Source organism: Phoca vitulina, unplaced genomic scaffold, assembly GCF_004348235.1.
Source record: "Phoca vitulina isolate PV1807 unplaced genomic scaffold, GSC_HSeal_1.0 scaffold14, whole genome shotgun sequence".
NCBI lineage: Eukaryota > Metazoa > Chordata > Mammalia > Carnivora > Phocidae > Phoca > Phoca vitulina.
The window spans coordinates 26,214,703-26,233,181 of record NW_022589717.1 but is presented as its reverse complement, the minus strand read 5'-3'; the positions used below and the strand labels follow the sequence as shown (position 1 = coordinate 26,233,181).

Below are 18,479 nucleotides of genomic sequence, written 5' to 3'. Positions count from 1 at the left end.
TAGTTGTTCCCCATCCGTTCTTACTAAATAGAATGTTTTCTAAAAGCTCCATCTCCCTATGTGTTTTATACTGTAACTAGTTTAAAATATCTGTATCTTATTAATTCCTAGGTTTTAGATTAAGAGTGACCTAAGGTTGAAATGTTAATTAAATGTTTTAATGTTCTGTAGCTCTAAAGAAAATAGTTGGATAAAATGTCAGCATATAGGACTATTTTAAACATTAGAAAAAAATCATCTCTCTGAAAAGGAGGGTAATTGTACAAGTTTGCCTAATCCTTTTGATCTTGGCACACAGCAATACAGACTTCAGTTGAGATTAAAACTATGAATTTCAAAGGAAACATGGCCTTCAGTGTGTAAAATATATAACAGCTGGTTGACTAGTCCATTTAAAACTACACAATAACAATCGTAGACAGAATGATTGTCCTGCCAAAAGATGCACGAGTGCTTGATGGTTTTATCAAGATATGATACTAACTCACACTTTTCTTTAGTAATGATATAAATGTAGAAATGAACAGTGTGCTGCCAACGCCAAAATCTTTCTTCTGCTCAGCAGTTCAAGGGCAGTTTAGAAGAACAGAACTCCTTTTAGTGATTTCTCTATCTGCTTTTCAGCTTGAATTTCAATGTGTTGTTGACTAAATTTCATGTTTTTTTAACTCTCAGATATAATATTTATTCTTAGCATCCCATAATTTCTTTCTCTAAATCCTTGATCCTCCTTTTTTTTCCTTCTTTGACATTCATGACTTACTGTTCTTAATGTCACAGTTTCACACATAATTTTAAGCCCTCAAAGTTAGACTTTTCTTTGTAAGTAGCATATAATTTGTTTCATGTTTTTGTTCTATATTTATATGAAGGTAAATATCTGAATTCTGAAGCATTGTGATATATTTATAATCAATATGGAAGAATGTTAAATTCATGTTAGATTATAGTTCATTACATATTCCAATATTTCCACTGTTGTGTTTCACCCGAACAAGTAATTCTTAACTAGTTTAATGCATTTTTTTAAATGAGGACTAATGTGGATTTGTCACTTTTGGAAAATTCCATTTGGAAAGTGTATATACATTTTGAATTTGCATCCGTTCAGTTATGAAAAAATGCTTTTGTTTTGAAAAACAAAACCTTTTTGTTTCTTGAAAATTTTGATATAATAGCAAATTTCTTTACTATTCTTTAAATGTATTTAGAAGAAGGAACTTACAGGTAAATCAAAAATTGGCTAACGTTACTTGGATTCATCACAAATTCAGAGCCAGCATTTAAGGAGTTAATGTATCTTATTAGGGGGACAGGAAATCTGGCAACTATTGCAGAAACTAGACCTAATGGTGCACACAAACAATTTGTCAGTCTTCCTAAATGTGAATAGCTTTCCGCAGAGTGGCTGCTCTTGTATCGTTTGAACAGGCTAAACTTTTCCTTTTTGGACTTTAAATCTTAGAAGTGAAATGTGATCCACATATTCAATCAAAATCATTTAATTCAAAGCATATTTTGATTGGAACAAAGTTGACATGGAAAGAAACTCTAGAATAAAAAAGTTGAAAGGACTTTATATCATATATTTCGCAGGAAAATTTGAAACAGTTCTAATTAGGCTGAAAAAAACAGCTTTCTTCAATGTAAATTACAAAGGTCATATATCAATGTTAAGGAAACATTACCACTAGTGTTTGAAATCCAGCACATGCAAACATAACAGACCAGTTCATTTTAAATCTGTGTGTGTGTGTGCATGTGTGTGTGTGTAGGAAGAAGTCTATATTACATGTATTTGAAGTGAAAAATACTTAAAATTCCAAGTTCATAATTTGTATATTACATTCTGACCAATCCCAACATTAACTCATTTGAAACATGTGATCTACCCTCAAATGAATTCATACTCTTAATTTATAAAGGTACAGTTAAAAATTTACAAAACTGATTTTTATTCTTCCATTTAAAATATGATTGGGGCGCCTGACTGGCTCAGTCAGAAGAGCATGCAACACTTGATCTCAGGGTTGTGAGTTCAAGCACCACATTGGGTGTACATTACTTAAAGATTTTTTAAAAATCTTTAAAATATGATTTAAAAAAAATAAACAAAATAAATAAAAATAAAATATTATTAAATACATCTTATATTTAAGTGCATACCAGGTCAAGAGGGTTAGTCATTGATTTTTATTTTCTTCTTCGATACTTACAGCTAATGCATTTTGAATCTCAGGACTGAATCAGGTCTTCTGGAAGCCTGAGAAGGGAAGTGGTGGTATAGGTGTGCAGAAATGTGTATCTGGGTTACACAGACCTACTTCCTTCTGGTTATACAATTATATTTCTATACTTAAAGATTTGTAAATACTATTTGATCTTTTTTTTTTTTTTTTCCATAAAAATCATTTGTCCCATAGACACCAGTAGCTTTTATTTGATGGCTTTTTAAAAATGGTGTTGTATGAGAACATTTAACAAAAGCATAAATAAATATTAGCATTAATTTGGGAATAATACACAAATAAGGTTTTTGGGTCTGGAGGTGAACAATTATCTTTCTTTTGTTAATTAAAATTGGTTTTCTTGATTTTACATAATTTTTACATTAGAGAAAATTTGATTGTTTGAAAGTAAAAGGAAATTGCTGGAGTATCTCTAAAGCATACATAGATTAACAAACACATTATTAATGCCTTTTATATTAGAATTTTTACTCCAAGATAGCTTAGAATGTTTGGGAAAAAGCAAGCCATTTCTACATAAATTATCATATTTTTTGATTGTACTAGAGGAAACAAGAATAATTTTAAATAATATTTTTATCAATAAATAATTCATTTCCTTAATGGGTTAGTTTCAGGAACCACATAGATTACATTCTTTCAGTGAGATTTATTGTGGGACACATTCATATATGTTATAATTATTTCTGACACAAGATTACACAAATGAGTTGTTTATGAATAATTTACTATTATCTTTATAATATTAAAGCTTGAATTTGTTGATGTTCTGCATGTGAACCAAACAAATGAAAGTTACTAATAAGTGTTTGTATTTGACATCTGTATACTGTACTTTTTTAGCATATCTCAAGTGTTTTAGTCTCTGTTTAATAGATCTCATTAAAAAAACAGATATCAGCCCCAAGACAGTTTGTCAAGACTAATATGAGTCCCCCTGGATTGCACTGACAATTTGTGTGAGGCTTCATATGATAGTCTTCATAGTCTTATTTGATCCTTAACAATTGGACATTAGTCACTGATTTATTTTATAATAACTCAGATGAGTTGAATATTACTGTATTGTGTTGGACATTTTAGTGGATTTTCTTTTTACAGATTTTACTCAGAGCACACATTGGATGTAAATGATGTATCCAGCCTGCTAGGGGAGTACTAACAATTGATTGGGTTAGGTTTGAGAGCAGCATGAGAAGAATGTTACTATCCCCTAGCTGCAAACCGTATTTAACTCCAGTTTTAATGAGGACTGTCTGACCTAAAGGCTTTGAAAAATCACAAATGCTTAGCATTCCACTGTCATGTTTTTATTTTTTTGTGACTAAAAATGTGGATATAAATATTTTATATTAAGTATTTTTTTTAAATCTTAACATATAAAAACATTTAAAGAATTTTTAATGTTTTATGATTTATATTTTTGAATTTCAAAAACACAAGTTATAAGATATAATCTCAGGGTATTCCATTTTGAATTATTTCTCTCAATAATTTCCTCCTGCTTGTCTTTACCTCTTACCTCAAGTCTTTGCTAAGTGCATTTGTTTATTATTACATACTTTTGGCTAGGCAGTTGTCATTCACTACTACCAGAGGGATGTTAAAGTCCTGAAATGACTTTGTACTGAGATGATTTCAAACCTTTCTGGAACTCTTATCCCCATAACAGTTGTTCTTTTGGACCCCTTTTTAAAACTTTGGTAAATTGCAAGAAATGCTTGAAGACCACTACTGAGATTTTTAGTTCAGTTATAAAAAATGTATTTAAAGTCTATCCATGAACTTCTGGAAAAGATTTTGCCAGTAATTCCATGAATTACTAGGCAACCCCTTAAGGCTTGACCAATATGACAGTGTTAAGGGAGGGGCAAACCATGACACTGTGGTCATCTCTGCATGTGTGTTTGAGGTGTAATGGGGGCATCCAGTGGCTTTCATTTCAGCATTTTTTGCTTAACATTCTGAAGTAGTATCAAGATATAAAGGTTTAAGCATCTAAATGTTACCAAGTTCACCATTTTGAATGTGCATAAAGAAGTAATAGACATTAAGAAAACACAATTCTTTGTTTGATGACACATAAAATAAAATTGCCCTGGTTTTTAGAGCTTTAATATTGAGAAAATTCACTTGTACTTTATCATGTGCTGAGCCTTCTGGAATTTTATAGTCTCAAATCACAACACCACAGACACTCAGGAGACTCCTGACTGTTTTATCTTATTAAACAATTTTGAAATCATTAATTTTTAATTAGCTTGGATGCAGGGTTTTTTTTTTATTGTTTCAATAGTGTGTGTATATGAAATAAACGTTTTTTATTTAAACTACTGGTGAGAGTATTATTTACATAAATAAGTGTAGGGTCTTTCTAAGAGTACATACTGTGAGTTTGCTTCATATAGTCACACTTTTTTTGTAGACTCAGAGATACTACATGCTAATCTATTATAGTAGGGCTTTTCAGTAGTTTATTAACTCAGATTTTGAACAACTAAAAAGGTTGTAAGCTCAAAGATATGTATAGGGCCTTCCCTGATTGAAAGTTCTAATTAAGTGAATTGGAGAAAATTAACTGAAATTAGCTGTCAGAAAGTCACATTTAAATGAGTGATGAGCTAGTCTGGCAGTAAACATTTAAATGATATAAATTGCCATTTAAGTGTATGGTTTAATGTTTGTCATGCATTAATGTGACATGAGACTACAGTGACAATCAAGCAGCTTGCTCTAATTTGAACATATTTAGGGCTTTTGTGTGGAGTGCACTGCACACAAATTAAGACAATTGCTGTTTTTATGTGTCACTTTAAACATGGCCCCATTCCCCCATCCCTACCCAAGGCCCAAGTTAATGAAACAAACGTATCATTTTTGTGTGCAACTTCCATTAATAATTACTGAATTTTCAGATTAATTTTAAATCCATGTACTTAAAATAGGAATTTACTTAAAGTTATTACAAGCCTTTCTCTTTCTATTTCAAATAACATATGCAGCAGTTCTCTTAGCTATTTACTAAATTTATAAATATCATGAGTTTTGTAAGAGATGTCTAAAACAACTTTCACAGTTGAAGCTAGCTAAATATTTTTATTTCATTTCAGGTATACGTTGGAATATGAGAATTGCCTAGAGTTTTATTTACAGAATTATTTTTTACATTATATATAGTATGTGGTATACTGTGACATCCTCTTAAATATTAAAGGAAATATATTCTTTGAATTCAGTTGTAAATATTTTTAATTCATAGGCACTTATTTTAGATAGGGACTTTTTTAAAGATTTTATTTTTTAAGTAATCTCTATACCCAACAGGGGCTCAGATTCACAACCCCAAGATTAAGAGTCACATGCTCCACCGACAGCCAGCCAGGCGCCCACATAGGCACTTATTTTAATAAAACATATACAAGTGTACACCTGTGAGCTAATAGGAACGTCTTTTGTCACAAGGTGGTTTATATCTTACTGGTTGCTTGCTGTAGAGGTTATTCAATTTTGTTTGAAAACCAACAGATTTCTTTTTATAATATTGATGATGTAGCAAGCCACACCAAAAACACATCACAGCCATATACTTACTACACATAAAGTATTTCAATGAGCTACATCATCTGATACAATTTGATATACTTCAAATCGAGCTTCCCCATTTGAATTTTAGAGCTCTGTGATTTGAATAGCACTATTTATAGAAAATTAGTCCATAATGCTAAAGTTTTATGGTGAAATAATTTTGAAGAATTTTAAATAATACAAATCTGAACACTTTTATAAAAAGTATCTCCAGTTTTTAAAACTCTTTTATATTTATAACTTTATTAAATTCAGCAAACATTTATTAGTACTTACTGTGTTTTAGATACAGTGCTGGTAACTGGGAAGGTAATGATGAATTGGAAGTGGATTCAGCATTTCCACTGAATACTTGATTATATTCATTCATTATTTATTGGACACAAATAGCATCACATTTTTGATCTGGTTTGGTATTAATATCTAGAATAATAATTCAGTAATTATAATTCAGTAGTTATAAGTATGCCTCCAAAGATAAAATTTTTTGGCATAAAAACTCAGTTGAAATAGCTAAATAATTTGGTTATAGTTGTTGCAGTAGACAACAAAATGTTTATATCTAGAAAAATCATAAACATTTCAGGTGAATAATAAATGTGTAATGTTTTCACATGTGCTGTCCCAAAGTAACCTTTACATTGCATCACCTCCTTTCTTTGAAGCATAAATTGGGTACCAGTCAGGCCCTGAGTTACCAATATGACCAAAATAGACCCAGTCCTGGCCCTCACAGTGCTTACAGTATAGTAGAATAATACTGACATGTAAGCTATCTAAAACAATTCAGCGTGACAAGTGCCAGAAAATTTCTAATTATAAACAAAGGAGAACAGATTCTGGTAGAAAATAGGACATCAGAGTAAGTCTGTTCACAGTAAATTTAGTGTAAAACTTTACTGCTTGTTCTAAATTTCTCTATATTTTAAAAGCTGAATTCAGCATAATAATATGATCTGTGCCCTTTTTTTCAGGCCCTGGAGAGTGAATTTGTTTCCTGCCAGCTTCACCAATGGATTGATCTCATTTTTGGCTATAAACAGCTAGGACCAGAGGCTGTTCGATCCCTTAATGTGTTCTATTACCTGACCTATGAAGGAGCTGTCAATCTGAATTCCATAGCTGATCCTGTGTTGAGAGAGGTAAGTTATCTGACTGGATCTCTCAGGTATCTTTAGACTAGAAGGTACTGGATGTCATCTTCCCCATGCTTTCATTTTGCTTATGATGAAACTAAAAACCAGATGCGTGAAGTGACTTAAGTAAAATAACCTTTCAGTTGGTGACCTAGCTAGAACTTGAATCCAAGACTTCCCTCCAACAAAACGTTTGAGTCAATTATAAAATGAGAGCTTTTTCAGTTTGAACCCATTCAGGGATCACTAATCATGTTTATAATTTTTATAACTTTGAAGGCTACTCACTAAAGTATTAGGGAAATTCCACCTCATTTTATGCATTGTAAGCATGAATCTATTTAAATGTGATAAAACTCATATATAATACATAAGTCTGTGTGTAATCATATAGAAGTTAAGAGGAATAGTTAAGTAGGAAGTTAAAGTTAAGTTAAAGTTAAGTAAAAGTTAAGTAGGGAGGAAGTCCAAACCTTTCCTATGTCATCAAACTTGGTCTTAGAAGTTATTGAGACTTGATTTACCTTTGTCATTTATTTTCTTAGGTAAAACACTCAAAACATGGTTTTGATAAATACAGTATTCACCAAAAAGTCTATGTATAGCCTTGATAATTTTTTTTTGTATTTTTAATCTAATTATGCATCCTCCTAATGCTGTCATACATCATGTACAAAGATTATAGGATTAAACAGATCACTTTAAGTATCTATACAATTTTAGAACAAGTGTATTTAAGAAACCAAGACTGATTCATAGACAATGTTTTATATCACTTTAAAGGAAACATTATCTGTGATGAGTAAGGCTTGCCATTTTTCACCAACATGTGATGCATTCCTTTTTAATTCTACTTATGACCTGGTAATATTGACAGTATAAAATAAGGACATATTTAAATATATTTGCCGGTATATATTATTGTCTGGTTTATGTGCCAGATAACAGTACACAAACAGAAGCACCATGTATTAGATGTACATTTGTCTTAAATTGCACAAATTTTGAATTGTTATTTATCAGTTTAATTTAGAGCTGGATCAAATGAACTCGTAAAGACTTTTCTAATTTTTCAGTTCTTTGAAAATGTTCCTTACAAGGCCATTTTATTTTATTAGAGCAATAGCTGATTGCATGACACAGAATATACATACTTCCATATATGAAACTGAGGTTAGAGCAAACATACAAATAGTGTTACAAAACAGTATATAATTTCATTGTTAGAATAGAATAGCATAGGCCAGTTTCCTTTTTTAAAAATATTTGAACAGTGTTACTTTGTTTTATAGATGTCCATAATTCTTCACCAAATACACCACCTATTTTTGTTTTTTCTTTTTTTTTTAAGTATTCGAGAATTTCTTTTTTTTTTTTTTTTAAGATTTTATTTATTTGACAGAGAGAGACACAGCGAGAGAAGGAACACAAGCAGGGGGAGTGGGAGAGGGAGAAGCAGACCTCCCCGCAGAGCAGGGAGCCAGATGCGGGGCTCAATCCCAGGACCCTGGGATCATGACCTGAGCCAAAGGCAGACGCTTAACGACTGAGCCACCCAGGCGCCCTATTTTTGTTTTTTCATGTTCCCTTATAATTACTGTAGGTATAATTACTATACTATATTATATACCTACGTAGCTGCTTTATGACTGAAATCACAGTATAGATTTGATTTTAGAATCTCCTGTTTTACTTAATATACCAGCATATTATTTTATATTGCTATATATAATTCTGTATAAGTCTGTAATTTTAATTTTGAAATTCTATAATACTCTGTAGAGTTGCTATGAAGATATACTTAACACTTTCTTCCAATGTGGGATCCTATTTTTTTTAAAGACTATTGATATGTCCAAGGTGATATAACTATACCTTCCTTGTCAGTAAAGTTTATCCTGCGTTTGCATGATAAAGGATGGCTCTTAGCCTTGTGATACTGCTAGTTAAAAAGTGAAACATTTAATTAGCACGTTGTTTATAGAATGTAATTGGTTCTTTGTTTTATGAGGTTTTTTATTCCCCCTTTATCTATTTCACCCATTCCCCACACTCACCTCCCCTCTGGCAACTACCAGTTTGTTCTCTGTATTTAAGAAGTCTGGTTTTTTGGTTGTCTTTTTTCCTTTGTTTGATTTTTTTATTTTTAAATTCCACATATGAGTGAAATCATGTGATATTTCACTTAGCATTATACCCTCGAAGTCCATCCATGTTGTTGTAAATGGCAAGATCTCATTTTTTATGGCTAAGTAATATTCCACTGTGTATCTATACCACATCTTCTTTATTCTTTCATCTACAGATGGACACTTGGGTTGCTTTGATAGCTTGGCTATTGTACATAATGCTGCAATAAACATAGGAGTGCCTGTATCTTTTTGAATTCATGTTTTCTTTGTTTTTGGGTAAATACTCAGTAGTGGAATTACTGCATCATATGGTAATTCTAGTTTTAATTTTTTTGAGGAACCTCTGTACTATTTTCCACAGTGATTGCACCAGTTTGCATTCCCACCAACAGTGTACAAGGGTTGTTTTTTTCTCCACATCCTTGCCAACACTTGTTATTTCTTGTCTTTTTGATTTTAGCCCTCTGACTGGTGTGAGGTGATATCTCATTGTGGTTTTGATTTGCATTTCCCTGATGATGAGTGATGCTGAACATCTTTTCATGTGTCTGTTGGCCATCCAGAAGACATTTGGAAAAATGTGTATTCAGGTCCTCTGCCCATTTTTTTTTTTTAAATTGGGTTATTTGGTGTTTTGGTGTTGAGTTGTATAAGTTCTTTGTATACTTTGGATATTAACCCTTTTTTAGATATATCATTGGCAAATATCTGCTCCCATTTGGCAGGTTGCCTTTTCATTTTGTTGATGGTTTCCTTTGCCATGCAAAAGCTTTTTATTTTGGTGTAGTCTCCATAGTTGAATTTTGCTTTTTTTCCCTTGCCTGAGAGGACATATCTGGAAAAATGTCCCTATGCTGATGTCAGAGAAATTACTGCTTATGCTTTCTTCTAGGAGTTTTATGGTTTCAGGTCTCACATTTAGGTCTTTAATTCATTTTAGGTTTATTTTTGTGATTGGTATAACAAACTATACACAGTTTCATTCTTTTGCATGTAGCTGTCCAATTTTACCAGCACCATTTGTTGAAGAGACAGTCTTTTCCCCATTGTCTATTCTTGCCTTCTTTGTCATAGACTAACTGACCATACATGCATGGGTTTATTTCTGGGCTCTTTCTTCTGTTCCACAGATCTGTGTGTCTTTTTGTGCCAATACCATACTGTTTTGATTACTACAGCTTTGTAGCATATCTTGAAATCTGGGATTGTGATACCTTTAGCTTTTTTCTTCTTTCTCAAGGCTGCTGTGGCTCTTTGGGGTCTTTTGTGGTTCCATACAAATTATAAAACAGTTAGGAAAGAAATTGAAAATGACACAAACAAATGGAAAGATATCCTATGTTCATGGATTAGATGAACCAATATGGTTAAAATGTCCATACCATCCAAAGCAATCTACAGATTTAATGCAATCCCTGTCAAAATATGAACAACATTTTTCATAGAACTGGAACAAATAATACTCAATTTTGGCTCTTTGTTATTATTCTGGACTGACCACCTCTCTTCCTCACACACACCAATGATTTACCATATGGTATTTATAGTATAATGTAAAAGAGCACTGTCCAATAAAAATCACTTGTGAGTGATGGAAATAAATGGTCATTATATCTACACTGTCCAATATGGTAGCCACTAGTCACATGTAGCTATTGTGCATTTGAAATGTAGCTAGTATGACTGAAAAACTGAGTATTTAATTTTATTTAAGTCTAGTAATCCAAACTTAAATAGCCCATATGGCTAGTAGCTACCATATTGGACAGTGTAGATATAATGACCATTGGCTATCATATATCTTTGGTGACCATATTTTCTGAATCCAAATTCTAGGCATGTGGTCAGACAATAGGACAGTAAATGTTTATTAAATTAACTTGGTAAAATAAAAATATTTGAATTTGGTTTTAGTCCATTTAGATATTAGATATGTAATTGAAATATATGTATAAATTAAGTTATATTTTTCTTCCACTTAAATTAACATTTTAGGACTTCAAATAATGTTTTGTAGTAAAAATGTAGCATAAAATTTACCATTTTAACCATTTTTGAGTGTAATTCAGTGGTATCAAGCACATTGTTGTGCAACCATTACTACCATCCATCTCCAGAAGTTTTCCATCTTCCCAAACTGAAACTCTGTATTAGTTGAAACAGTAACTCATGATCCACCCCCCACCTGCCCTTAGTCCTTGACAACCACCATTCTACTTTCTGTCCCTAGTATTTTGACTACTGTAGGTACCTCATAGAAGTGGAATCATACAATATTTATCCTTTTGTGTCTGGCCTGTTTTACTTAGCACAGTATCTCCAGTGTTCATCTACATTATAGCGTATGTCAGAATTTACTTCCTTTTAAGGATGAATAATATTCCATTGTTTGTGTATACCACATTTTGTTTATCCATTCATCTGTTCATGGACATTTTGAGTTGTTTTCACCTTTTGGCTATTGTGAATAGTGCTTCTATAAACATTCATGTATAAGTGTCTGTTTAAATCTCTGCTTTCAGTTCTTTTGTATATATACCCAAAAGTAGAATTGCTAAATTATATGATAGTTCTATGTTTAGCTTTTTGAGGAGCCACCGTACCAAATAAGTTTTTAGTATTTATTTTTCAAGATCAGCATTTGCTAAAGATTATTTAAAACTTTTGCTTTAAGTTTCCTTGGCTTCCTTCTCTTTTCCACAACCCCAAGTAGTTAGTTAATTATTAGCAAATTAAATTTTAACTGGAGAGTTTTCCACTCATCACACACAAATTTATTTTTATATTATATAAAAATATATATTAGATTCAGCATTCATTTAAAAAACATGGCCTATTATGTTCTAAGTATGGTAGGTACTCAATATTCTTGAAAGATAAATACAGTAGTTGCCCCCTTATCCGCAGGGGATATGTTTCAAGACCCCCAGTGGATGCCTGAAATTGTGATAGTACCTAACCCTATATATACTATGTTTTGTCCTGTACATACATACTTACAATAAAGTTTATTTTATAAATTAGACACAGCAAGAGATTAACAACAATAACTAAAAGTAAAATAGAACAGCTATAACAATATACTATAATAAAAGTTAGATGAATGTGGTTTCTCTCTCTCTCTCTCTCAAAATATCTTATTGTATTGTACTCACCCTTCTTATGATGATGTGAGATGATAAAATGCCTACATGATGAGATGAAATGAGGCGAATGACATAGGCATTGTGACATAGTGTTAGGCTGGTATTGACCTGATGATGTGGCAGAAAGAGGGTCATCTGCTTCCAGACCATGGTTGATGACAGGTAACTGAATCCATTGAAAATGAAACCACAGATAAAGGGGGACTACTATATATTACTTCGTTACTTAGCACTATTCATATAAATATGCATGATTAATTCTCAAATTTTTTTGGATGTTATTAAAACAAATCTGATAATTTTTTATTATAGACATTCCATATCATAGTGCTAATTCTTATGATATAATGCAGTGTGATACAGTAGAATAAACAAACAAGCAAGTAAAGAAATAGACACATAGATATGAATTTAATTGCTGACCCTGATGCCTACTAGTTGTGTGACTTGGATTTTCCTGAGGCTCTGTTTCCTCATATATAGAATTGGTATGAGTATGCCTACCCCTTAGATTAGATGGGGTATAATGCATGTACAGTGCCTGGCATGGTACCTATCCCATCATAAGAATCCATTAAATGTTGGTTCCTTATGTTGTTCTCTGTAACCCTCTGGGTTAGGAAACACAACCATAAAAAGAATATGAGTTACTGATTGCATCACAGAAAGAACATAAAATGCTAACAACACTAGATAGATTATCAGAGACTATTTCCCAGAGGACACATGCAGAGTTCATTGTAAAGTGAAGCAAGGAGAGAAAACAAGAATAGGTCATTAATTTATTCATTTTTTTAAAGATTTTATTTATTTATTTATTTATTTATTTATTTATTTATTTAATTTGAGAGAGTGAGGGGGGGCGGGCAGAGGGAAAGGGAGAAGCAGTTTCCCTGCTGAGCAGAGAGCTCAACGTGGGACTCGATCCTGGGACTCTGGGGTCATGAGCCGAGCCGAAAACAGATGCTTAACCGATTGTGCCACCCTGCTGCCCCAATTTATTCATTTTTTTTAAACAACCTTTTACTACACCCAACTTATATAATAAGGTTAAAAAGTTGAAAGCCAAGTCCCTGCCCTCATCAGCTTGAGTTCATTGTGTAGTGTGGAAATATGGATAAGTAAACAATTATAGTATACTGTCATTAAATTCAGTGTAGAGGTAAGTAAGTACACTGTATGTATGCACAAGGGTACACAATAGGCACTAACCCCAGACTGCCAGTCATGTTTTCTGGAAAATGAGAGGCTGCAGATTGAAATATAAATGAGAACATTGGGTAGAGTCATGAGCAAAGGGTATCTACACAGAACAAAGTGTATACGCTTTCTGCACATAGGTGAGAGAGATCACGATAGGAGACTGTGATATATGTGCAATGAACCAGAGGTGACAAGGTAAGAGAGAAAGAGAGGAGCCATACCATAAAGTGCCTTTAATGCCATAAAAAGTAATTATAACTGCATTGGCATAAGGTAGTGGATTATAGGTTGAAAGTTAGCGGCACAACCACATGTGTGTCTTAGGACCTATCTGAAAGAATATGGAAAAGATAAGAACTGAAAGGTACCCACTGGATTATTCTGAGTTGCTGTGTGATCTTACAGAAAGTAGCTTAGAAGGTAGAGGACTGTGCAGTAGATGGGACATAAGCAAGTAAACACAGTGAGAAAAGGAAATAATTGAAGGGAGGATAATCATTTTATTGAGATATAGTTCATATATACAATTCACCCATTTAAAGTGTGCATTACAGTAGTTCTTAGTATATTCACAGTTTTACAAGCACCACCACAATCTAATTTTAGAACATTTTTATCACCACAAAAAGAAACCCATACCCCACAAGCAGTCACTCTGAGTTTTTTTTCTTTTTTAATGGGTAGATATTTGACCATGTTTCTATGATAATTGGAAAGATCCAAAAAGAGGGAAGCATATCAAACATACGTGAAATAAAGCATGTAATAGACTACCAAGCTCTATGAGGAACAAGAAAGGAACAAAATCCAGGTCACAGATAGAGAGAGGCACTGGACAGCATGGAACAATACTTCCTTGTCTGAGATTAGAGAGTAGAAGGTTACCCTGAGGACTGGTTTAAGTAAATATGCATGAACGAGGGGGAAAGACAACAAGATTAGGAGGGTTTGTACCAAGGGTGAGATAGTATTTATGGAAATACCTAACATAATAATGATGGCTGCTTCATAGATGCTCAGTAATAAATGATTACTTTCTTTCCATTGTTGTTCTCTGTTCTAAACAGCAGAAGAGTAGGTGTACAAAAAAGTTGACTGGAGAAGGTGTGTGTGTGTGTGTGTGTGTGTGTGTAAATATATATGCAAACAGAGAGAGATGGGTTTTTACCATGGGAGTATGGTGGAATATATAAAGAAGGATTGAAAGTGGAATGATGATTGATGAAATTGTTAAAGGGGTGCTGTTAACTGGTAGATCAAGGCTGGTTTGGATAGATGGGAAGGGGCTGATAAATTGGGAGAATTTATCCTTTCATTCACTTATTCAACAAATAATCATATTGTTCAAAGTACTAAAAATACAGAGATGAGCTAGAAAGTCAAAGGTCCCTCCCCTCATGGAACTCACATTCTAATGGGGTGCATAGAAAATACGCAGTAAAGATTAATGAAGAAAATAAGACTAGGTAAGGGGATACAGAGTGACTTGTGAATAGGGCACTACTTCAGAGATGTTGCTCACAGACTGCCTCTCTGTAAACACTGCTTCATTCCTACTTTGAGATTGGAGTAAAGTATACACAGTGACCCAGGAAGGCAGCTCCTACTGCTCTAACCCTGGCCCGCCATGTGTCTGTAACCCCCAGGCCTGGGCAAGCCTCTAAGTCAAGTCTTGTCACAACCTCCTGCTAGTTGTAAAGTTCTCACTATTGCCCTCTTCCTGTTTGCTCCCTACCCCATCTCCAGGCTATCTTTTCTTCAGAATCTTGTTCCTTAGATGCTTTAACATCTCTAATATTAGTAAATTTGTGCATATGCTTGACTTATATTAGAATGTTATCTCTGTAAGATCATAGTAATGGGACCACAATAGATTTGTGTTTTTCTAGTATTAAAAGCAAACTAGACTTATTTCTGTCAGTAACTATAGTTTTACTTATTTCTGTTCACTACTATATATTTAGTTTAACTTGGAACACTTAGATATTCACACAGAGGCAAGTTGTTTATGTACAAGTCATGTATTTACTTACTACTTCGGAAAAGCTTCATTTCTCTTGAGAAAGTTTTCTTCTAGTGAATGGTTAATACATATGGCATAGTAAGTGATCATAAAAATAATCTCTCTATAAAAAAAGCACTAAACGATAGAAATAATAACCATAAGAGGGGGAAGAGTAATCAGAGAAACAGCCTGCAGCACATTAAACTTTTATGTTGTTTTTAATTTTTAGAAAACAGCTGGGTTATCAATATACCACTGTCTACATCTGCATATATCACACACCAGAGAGAATTATTTTTCAGGCAAATATACTATTTTTTTCAAATATCTGTGACCTCCAACTAAAAGATATATTCTTATCCTTAGCTGTTTATCCTGACAGACCTCTTTGCTCTTTATTTCTGTCTCTTTGATACTTTTTCCTTTTTCTCTACCTTTACTATTTTTCAATCTGTTCTATTTTCCAGCATTACATATATTCTCTTTTTTGTGCATTTTTTAAAAATTGAGGACAATTGACATACATCATATTAGTTTCAGGTATATATCATAATCTATATTTGTATGTCTAGCTAGCATCTGTTACCATACAGAGTTTTGGATTTTTTTTTTGCTGTGATGAATACATATATTCTTTCATGGACACGGTACACATAAATAAAAGTGGTTATTTTCTTATTATTGATTCTGCTGAATTTGGTTTGACTCACTTCTCTTCCTTTATACGACCTTATCAAACCTTTCTAACACCATTTCAAAAAAACTAAAGTCAAGGAAAGAAGAAATTTAAAAAGAAAGAAAAATTATGATACTTGAACTCAGGCTCAGATATGAGTAAGAATAAATATTTATATTTTTATTAAGGAAAAAACCCTTCTAAAATCCAAATTCACAAAATAAGTACGTGATGAATTGAATATTAATTATACAAATAATTTTTCTTTTCCTAAAAATGTAACATAAGTATTTTCCTTAGATATTTTCTTTAAATATATTTATCATATAATTTTATTTACAAGCATAGTTTCTAGAACAATTTTATATTCTTATCCAGAATTCAACTATCAGTTTTCATATAAATGGTATTTGCTATATCCAGAAGTTGAGAACTCTGTTATCTGTTAGTGTAAGACATTTCATTGATCAAGTTTTAGTAGGTCAGAAATAAGTTTTAAAAATTGTATGTACAGTGATGTGCTCTGACTGAGTTGTATACACTATACATAGGAGCACAAAGGGGAAAAAGCCAACCCAGATTAGGGGAGTAATAACTGCCTAAACATAATCCTTAAGAAATGAGTTAAGTAGACAAAGCAACAGAATGGGTAGGGGGTTCAAAGCAGAGAGTACTAGAGTAGGAAGGAGTATAGTATGGCTCTGTGACTGGAAAGAACCATGTGGTCGGTGGGGAAGGTATGGGAGGTTGGTGATCAAGAGCAGCTAAGTTGATGGTATCTCCAAAACATACTTGGAAATAATTTATGTCTGTCTATCATTAATCTAAGCCGCCGCCACCATCTCTCCGCTGGCTAGTCTTAGTGGGCCTGGTCACCCTTTCTGCCTACGGCCTGTTTTCTACGGAGGTGCCAAAACGTTATTTTAAAAATGTAAATCAGATCAAGTCAGTCCTTTACCTAAACCTTCCTATTCCACATTAACCGTAGAATAAAGTCCAATTTGATCCACGTGATCTGGCCCTTGCCTACCTCTCTGATCTCAGGCCATGCTGTTCCCTTCCTCATTCGTGTGTCCTGCCATCCTGACCTTCTTTCTGTTCCTGATCATGTGACAGTTGTCACTGACTTAGCGCCTTTTTGTGATGGTTGTTTTCTCTGATTATTCCAGATTTTCACATGCTGGCTCCTTGTCATTTATTCCTCAACTTAAAGGCCATCACTTCAGTGAGGGCTTGCCTTCATACATGCAATCTAGTTATCTTTTTGATATTAAATTTAATTTAATTTAAAGCTAAAGAATATGGTATAGATGATACAGATTATTTGAAATCTGTTGAGACTTGACTCACAATGGACATAGTCAAGTTTCATAAATCTTCTATGTATATATTTGAAAAACAATGGGTATTTTACAGTTTTTAGGAGTAGAGGCCATTTTATAGTAAGACAGTAATGATGTGAGGATAATTAGTGGATGTGATTTTTAAATTATTAATATTAGTTATTCTGTGCTATATTGGACCTTAAACTAAGCAATTCCATACTGCTATTCTTTTTTCAATTTTTGTGATCTCTTTTTATATTTTTTTTATTTCAGCCCATTAAGCTACCAGTTCTTGCTTCTTGTACTATGTCAGGTATATCTGTCTTTGGGGCATCCCTCCTCCTACTCTATAATTCACTGTTTCTTAGATGCTATAGCCTGAGAAACCAGATCTGATAGACTAAATTAAAGGAAAAGTAAATAGGTTTTGATTACTTTACCGGATACATAAACATAAACTACAGTAATCAAGACAACATGTTCTAGTGAAGGAACTGAAGTTCAGTGGAACAGAATAGAGCTTCCAGAAATAGACATATTATATATGAGCATATATGATAAAGGTGGTATTTTAAATCACTGGGAAAAGGCTATCTTGTTCAATATGTGATGTTGGGACAGCTAATTGTTTAGAGTATAAATTTACTTAGATTCCTGTTTCATATCTTAAAGTGAAAGAAATGACAAATGAATTACAATTATTTGTTTGGAATAAAGACTACATTACAAATATAAAAGATGAAACTGCAGAACTTAAAAGATAATGTAGGTGAGTAGTTTTATAATCTTGAAATGGAGAAGGCCCATTTTATAAGTCTAATACCAAAACCAAAAATTATTAAGGAAATTGATGTATTTGGCTACATAAAAACTAAGTTTGTATACATGCAAAAAACCAATAAATAACAAAATTTAGGAACAGATAATTCACAAAAGATGAAATATAAACCATAAATGAAAAGTAGTTCATCCTTACTAGTAATCAGTGAAATTCAATTTAAAATGCAACATTTTTGCCTGTT

General features: G+C 32.8%; 1 protein-coding gene across 6 annotated transcripts in view; it reads left to right on the top strand.

Moving 5' to 3' along the window:
• The window catches only part of LRBA (LPS responsive beige-like anchor protein), a 758,742-nt gene that overhangs the window by 672,139 nt on the left and 68,124 nt on the right, over positions 1-18,479 (top strand). For all 6 annotated transcript variants that reach the window (XM_032412965.1, XM_032412964.1, XM_032412967.1 and 3 more), the window contains one exon: positions 6,809-6,976. In XM_032412965.1, the coding sequence (XP_032268856.1) occupies positions 6,809-6,976 (168 nt within the window). The remainder of the gene's footprint in view (positions 1-6,808; positions 6,977-18,479) is intronic.